The sequence below is a fragment of the Haplochromis burtoni genome, unplaced genomic scaffold (assembly GCF_018398535.1).
Source record: "Haplochromis burtoni strain Fernald_Lab_line unplaced genomic scaffold, NCSU_Asbu1 Contig_23, whole genome shotgun sequence".
Lineage (NCBI taxonomy): Eukaryota > Metazoa > Chordata > Actinopteri > Cichliformes > Cichlidae > Haplochromis > Haplochromis burtoni.
This window is the reverse complement of record NW_024582384.1, coordinates 912043-918948: the sequence shown is the minus strand read 5'-3', so window position 1 is coordinate 918948 and position 6906 is coordinate 912043. Positions and strand designations below refer to the sequence as shown.

Sequence of the window (6906 nt, the reverse complement as noted above, 5' to 3'; positions counted from 1 at the left end):
AACAAACAAAGTCATTAGCAGTGATTTACCTCATATGAAAACAGGAATCAATTTTAAACAGATGCTGCGGTTCATTTGCAGGTTGTTAACATCACAGTAGGTTTTAAAAGTCTTTTTGTTGTTGTTGCTGCTGCTGTTGTCTCTGCATGCCTGCAAATAATCTCCAGACTACCAAAGCATAGAAACGTACACATACAGTGGCCAACGCTTACTTCAGCACATCTCTGTGCTTTGCTGGCTAAAAATTCTTCACTTTCCCCACATGTATTAGAAAAGACGAGCATGTGTACAATACATGCTGTCAGGGTGAGAGCAGAGGAGAGGAATAAAAGACCCGAGAGACACATTAAGGTTTGGAGGAGTGAAGTTTAATGGGATCGTGATTGCCTTTGTCGGAGGTCAAATATTTAATGGGTTTACGGGACAAAAAGCACAACCAGAGCCTCTCCTACATTCACTCAGCCAACTAGAAGTCCCTACATTAGATTCACCATCAGGCCGACCAAAAAAAAAGGAAAGAGCTAAGAACCGCTTTAAGCAGCTCAGTCTTACAGAGGATCATTACTTCTGACAAATGACAGACATTTTGCTTTTTCAGAGGTTGGGTGAATGGGTATCGCACATTATCCTTTTCATTTTGTTGGAACACACCGTTCCCAACAAACAGTTTTCATCTCCTCCCATCAAAGGGATTTATTATTCTAGCTGAGTAGAATTCTCTTTCCCTCTCTTCTTTTGTGTCAGGAAAACTACCCCCCCTCTGATTACACTCCCGATTAGCTGGTTGAGATCAGTGTTACTTTGCGGGAGAGTAAAAGTGACCTCAGTCTGACTCACTGGTCAGCAGCCATCTGCTCCCAGGGCCCTATGAAATGCACAGACAACAAAGAGGCTGACAGAAAAGACAGAGTACTGCTGGATAGATAGAGAGACAGGTACAGACAGGCAAGGTCCTATTTTAGCCCCATGACAAAGAAAGGAGGCAAATTAGTGCATTAGAGAGGGTGGACTTTGACCTTATTGGCCACACTGTTAGCAAATAGGGGCACTGGCGTATAGTTGCTGTCACAGTGTACTGGTGGTGGATGCAGCCAATCGCTTTCCTATGTAGATCCTAAAAAGGAAAAAAACAAACAAAAAAAAAACAGGAATCAATGATTGATCCTTTGCTATAGCCCTTGGACCCCAGTCACACAGGCGGGGAGACTGTTAATCAAGCACTTCGCAACTGCTGATCATGAGGATAAAATATGTATTCCCCAACATGTTGGAAAGTGATTGGGGGAAGTTGCAGAATACTGCTAGGTAAATTTGGTTGCAAAGAGAAAACCTCCCTGTGATTGCTTTGGTTGCTAACATATTTTATTTTGCATGTATGATGCCGACTTATCTGCAAACATTTGCTAACTAACCAATCAGTAACAGTGGAACTGCAAAAACTGTGACAGAAAGGGACAGAAACCCTTTAAAATACAAAAAAAAATGTGCCTTTTGAAACATTTTGGTTTCAGCAAAAGGGAAAAATGGTTCTTTGAAAGTTATTTGTTTCCAGTTTGCATCACATTGTTTCAGTGTGTGCAGACAAATCAGCATCTTCCATGCAAACTACAGGAGACCATGGTAATCTGCTAGCAACCAAAGCAATCACAGAAAGGTTTTGGTGCAGCATCTTCTTTGTGACTAAATTTTCCTAGTAACTCACAAACCAACCGGCTGTAGTATACGGATTTTTTGACACCCGATGTATCAAATAAGTGAAGGCTATAACTCAGAAACTAAGGGCACTGCATTATCATAAGGTAGCAACTTGTCAGGGAAAAGGTAGACCCTCCCTACCGTTAACTTGTCTCAAGCTTGTTTTTCTTACATCTATAGCTTCAGCTGCACATCAGCAACATCATTTTAAAACCACTTAGAAGGGCACACAGGGGTCAACTCTTTGATCGCTTTCTTAATTTGCACACTTTCCAAACTCTACCAGGATGAAAAGCATCCAGTTATTTTTTCCCCAAGTACTACCAAGAATGTCAAGTTTATGTGAATGAATCTCACCCGACTCCAAGCGTGAGAAGGTGTGAAGCCAGCAGCGAGGGAACAAGAATGAGGAGAACATCGGAGGAGAAGATGCCTCTCTTCATCACCTCTGTCTTTCTGACACTGAGGGAGCTCTGCTGCTTTGGGTGCTGAAACACAAACTCTCTGCAGAGAAGGAAGAGAGAGGCGTCGGAGATAAGAGATGCGGAAGCACGGAGATTGAAAGGCGGGGGGAAAAAAATAAAAATAAACAGAGATAATGAGAGCACAAGAGAGAAGCCTGAGAATACAAGAAAGAAACCGAGAGCCTGAGAACTGCTACCTGTCAAACAGGCTTATTTTATTGCAGGAGATTAAATGTCAAGTGCGGCAGCATAAATAAAAATGAAAGCGATTCATGGGCTTCAAAGGTATAATCCAACTAAATTAAAAAAACAAAAAAAGACAAAAACAATGTGCTATTGAATGTTTTGTGAGTAAAGCAGGCTTTTTATAAACACACAAACAAACCAAAACAAACAAACAAAAAGCTTATTTTTGTTTACTTATACTTGTATGCATATTTAGAGGGCATACTGCCAGGGTGACGTCATGAATCTTGGCTGGTTCGTGTTACAATTCATTTTTTCTAAAATGTATTATTTTTTTAAACTAGAAAGAATCTTTTAATTATGTACCTCTGGAGGCGCGGGCCTCGAGTCACCTGCTGTCAGTCTTTAAGCCAAACTAAGCTACTTGCCTGCTGGAGTAAATCATCACAGCAGGAATAAATAACAGTAACATTCAAAGGAGCTAGGCTTACTTCGGTGGCATGTTTTCAGGTCTACTGGACCAATCCCACACCCAGTCAGTGTCCACCCGTCGCTCACCTTCCTCCTGAACGCAACAAGAATCAGATGATGTTGAATAATTGTAAAAAAGTATATATTTTTTTGATGTCTTTATCTGATAAATATTAACCATGTCTCTGTGTTCAAATGAAAACCAGCACCTGTATAGTGACACAGTCACTGTCGTGCTCACTGGTGGGTCTTGGTGAGCCGGTGGACTGTGGAGTCGTGGCCTGTGGAGGACTGTGGATTAAAAACAAACAAACAAGTGAACTTGTACGAGGTGGGTGCGGTCTGGAGAAACAATCAAGCTGCAGCGTGATAATTTTACAGCCCAACAAACAAGAACAGAAAAAGTAAACACGCCGTGGAAAACAAGCAAAGTTCCTCTGAGCACAAAACAAACCTCATTACTGTGCAAATCACTTCTACACCTCACTGTGCAGCTCGCCCGCCCCAGACTCCCCAAACAAAACAAGTTCGTGCTAACAAACTGCATCATTACCTGTCTCTACTCCGCTCGCACTCCAGCTGTGCCTCCAGGAGGATCCTCTCCAGCTCCCCCTGCAGGGCGGTGGAAACGCTGTCCTGCGGCCCTGTCAGGCTCTCTCTGCGGCTCACGGCTGCAATCAGCTCCTCCAGCTCGACCCAGGAGCCTGACAAGGAAAAAGGAGGGCAAGCTGAGTTTGTGCTGACGCTTAGGTGTCGGTAAGAAGGGGAAAAAAACAATGCTTCTCAGTACACCTATATTAGATTTCTAATAAGCCAAGAAGGAGTCATGATGTGGAAAGTACAAACAGAAGCCATTTTATGGAGCTTTTACCATTTATGGGCATTTTGTTGTCTTGTTTATAATCTTACTATAATTACAACTGTACATATTTCATTTTGAAGTCTGTGTGATCCCAGAAAGGTCCAAAGTAACCGTGTTGTGCATAGTTTTACATGTGAAAAACTCATTTTTAATGTTCTACGCAATGATGCAGTTAGCCCACACTTTCTCCTGATTCTTTTATTTATACTTGCCATTAACGTGACTTAAGTTATTTGATTACCCAACTATATTATGCAGATTACTTCAGCTTTATTGTCATAATGACATATTCAGATTCTTTTTACTGCCAAGTAACTGATCCTAACCTGGTTCCGAAACATTGTCAGAGCAAATTTCACACTGCATTACTGATGCACGTTTTTAGGTCCTTCCTAGAACTCTAATCTCTTTAGCGCCGAGTGGGCAGTGAATGGACAGGTGTGTGTTGTTGTCCACTGGCATGTGGAGATTTAGAAGCTGCCCTGCAGCTGTCCTGACATGACACGCAATGACCTCAGAATCACAGAGCTCGTGGCTGGATGGAGACACGCTGAGCCGCGTCCAAAAAACACACATATTATCATATATAAACAGTGAGAGCGAGACAGAGTGTGCCTGCTTCTTCCCATCAATGAGTGCTGAAAAGATAAACTGCATATGAATGAATGGACACGGGGGTGGGGTTTGGTGACAGGGCACAGGAGCAGAAAGGGATTTACACATGCACACATATACACACATGCATGCTGGCATGTTGTATGGTGTGCGCGCTCCCACAGCTAAACAGTGGGGCAGGGCTAACTCAGCCTGACAGCATGCTTGCTTACGCAAGAACTTATTTCTGTGAGAGATTAGCCATTCACCCTCTCCCTTCCTCTAGCTGTTTCTCCCTTGTCATGCTGCCCCACATCTCTCGGACAGAGGCAGCACTTACGAAACAGCTCCCCTCATTTACCTACCAAAGTATCCTTCCTCATCTGACCTCTCTGACTGTCACTTTACCTGGTTTATGACGCTTTATAACAAGAGGCGGTGGAAGCATGAGCGGGCACAGTGCTGAAGGGGGTGGAAGCAAGGGATGGGGGGAAGGGAGGGCAGAGGAAACTGTGCCATTGCCCTAGTTATTTTCCTACAGAGGGGAGTTATGACGTAACAGCTGCCTTGTTGGCTGCCTTATCTATGTGATGCCACTCTGCAGCACTAAATCAGTTTCTATGGCGCAGTCCTGTACACATTCATCTGTGCCGCTGCCAAATCAGCTTTATGTAATGTGGAGCCAGGATGTGAAAAGACTCAATGAACTGCAGCACAACAGATTAATTTGTGCTCTGCTAGGATGAGAATGACTGTTTCCATTTTAGGGCCAAGAAAAAGAAACAAAAATTAGGGTGTGAGGTGCAGTTTGAAAGAATGGCTGCAGGGCAATCAGATTATTTTTGGACAGCACGGGAGATTCAGATTTTGTTTGTCTTTCTAGAATTGAATATAAAGTTACCTTTAAAGCAGCTGTGTCCTATTCATGTGGATGTAAAAATAAAAAAAAGATAAATAAAATATGAAAATATGGTTGCATTTATATTTTTAATGTATTGATACAGACAATAATTGTGATTCTTTTTACATTTAAAAAGGCTGTGATAGAAACGGGCATGGAAACCCTGAAATAAAGTGGGGAAAAAGAAGATCAATACCTAGCTAGCTAACTATTAATGAAATATAACACTTTTCTACCCTAATCGAGTACTCAAAATGCTTTTTTACTAGAACCAATCACACACACATTCATACAAGCACTTTTACATATCTATGCACCTTGTTTAAAATTGACACACACTCACAGTCCAATGGATTCATTGTGGACAACTCATCAACATGCGGACTCAAGTAGTCAGGGATCGAACCACCAAGCTTCCAATTGGTAGACAACCCACTCTACCTTCCCTGTTAGCAACAAATGTGAGGGAAATCTGTTTATGTTTTGTGTGTGTGAAAGTAAAAAAAATGCTGGTGGATATATTGGATTATTGGATTTTGAAATTACCATCTGATAGTTTCTTGTTTAGCAAGAAACTATCAGATGACATATCAGCGATGGGTTTTCAGTTTTGGGCTGAAATCAAATATTTGTCAAACTCATCTTTTATTATTTATTTATTTATTTATTTAGTAAACAACCTGCACATCAGTGATTTCCACTGTACAGCTCCCAATTACAGTGATCCACATGTTTTACCCAGCATCCTCTGTTCCAAGCAATGTGCAGCCAGCTAAGTGGAGCTATAAGTATCAGAAAATCTCCGCAGCTTAATTGGCTTACAGAGATACAAACAGGTGAGTCAGGGAATCCATTTACACAATGACAGTAGCAACGACAATGACAACTATAAAACTGCCTGTGCCTTGTTTCCGTCTGTGGCCTCTTCTCACACCTGCTCTCAGAGTCTGACAGGCTGTTAGTATCTTGTCTCCATTGATAAGCAGCCACGGCTGGCTAGCTCTTCATTCAAACACACTGAGGGAATGAATGTTCTCATTGCCTGAAATGTTTTGCCCACACACTGTTGACATTTGCATCGTGAAATTGGAGTATAAATCGACCCGTGCGCACGCAAAATTAATTTACAGCCTGTTTAAGGTATGCAACAATCGGCTACAGACACGCTATTAAAAGGCAAATAGTTAACAGTGATGACGTAACAAAGAAACAACGGCCTGGTCCATGTGCCACCATCACTCACCGTAGAGTCCGTCCTCTGGCGTCTGCGAGCCGGACAGAGACATGTTTGAACGCTGGGGAGAGGCTGGAGAAAGAGCTCGGAGAGATGCTGACACTGACCCAGGAGGACAAGCAGGTGCAAAACCGGTCTCTACCCTGTACACGTTACCCTCAGTCACTCTGCGTTGTTGTGTAGTCTAAAAATGACACCGGGCACCGACGCAGCGCTAATCCGCTCCCCGTGCCCTCCCTTCCCCGCGCGCACCCCCTCCCTCTCCACTTTCCCACGTGTCAAGAAGGAAGAGGTAAACAAACAGACTGTGCAGCTTAACATCACACATAGATGGATAGATAGTCCTGAGCACCTATTCAAATTGCACCCACCATTCACACCATTAATGATCTGTTAAGAGCAGTTACTAGGTAATTAGTATCTATACCGACGCTGGTGTGGGTACTGGATCGATACTACAAGATAAGATTGATACTTTGTTTCTATCCTCTAGGTTCAG

The 6906-nt window shown here is 42.7% G+C and overlaps 1 protein-coding gene across 1 annotated transcript; it reads right to left on the bottom strand.

The window, feature by feature from the left end:
- Positions 1–346: 346 nt before the first annotated feature.
- Positions 347–6650, bottom strand: zgc:73226 (uncharacterized protein LOC402792 homolog). Its single transcript, XM_005917297.3, has 6 exons — positions 6417–6650; positions 3370–3520; positions 3026–3107; positions 2837–2910; positions 2053–2199; positions 347–1114 (listed from the first exon to the last, which is right to left on the bottom strand). Exons 1-6 carry the CDS (start codon positions 6457–6459, stop codon positions 1066–1068), a joined length of 546 nt encoding a protein of 181 aa, XP_005917359.1. The 5' UTR covers positions 6460–6650; the 3' UTR covers positions 347–1065.
- Between the last annotated feature and the right edge of the window lie 256 nt (positions 6651–6906).

What these genes read in the sequence shown, in the direction of transcription:
- zgc:73226 (XM_005917297.3), bottom strand. Translation starts at nt 6,459, where the DNA reads ATGTCTCTGTCCGGCTCGCAGACGCCAGAGGACGGACTCTACG. An exon ending in GCCAGAGGACGGACTCTACG is followed by an intron (nt 3,521 to 6,416) that starts GTGAGTGATGGT and finishes TTTCCTTGTCAG; the next exon opens with GCTCCTGGGTCGAGCTGGAG. An exon ending in CCTGAAAACATGCCACCGAA is followed by an intron (nt 2,200 to 2,836) that starts GTAAGCCTAGCT and finishes CCTTCTCTGCAG; the next exon opens with AGAGTTTGTGTTTCAGCACC.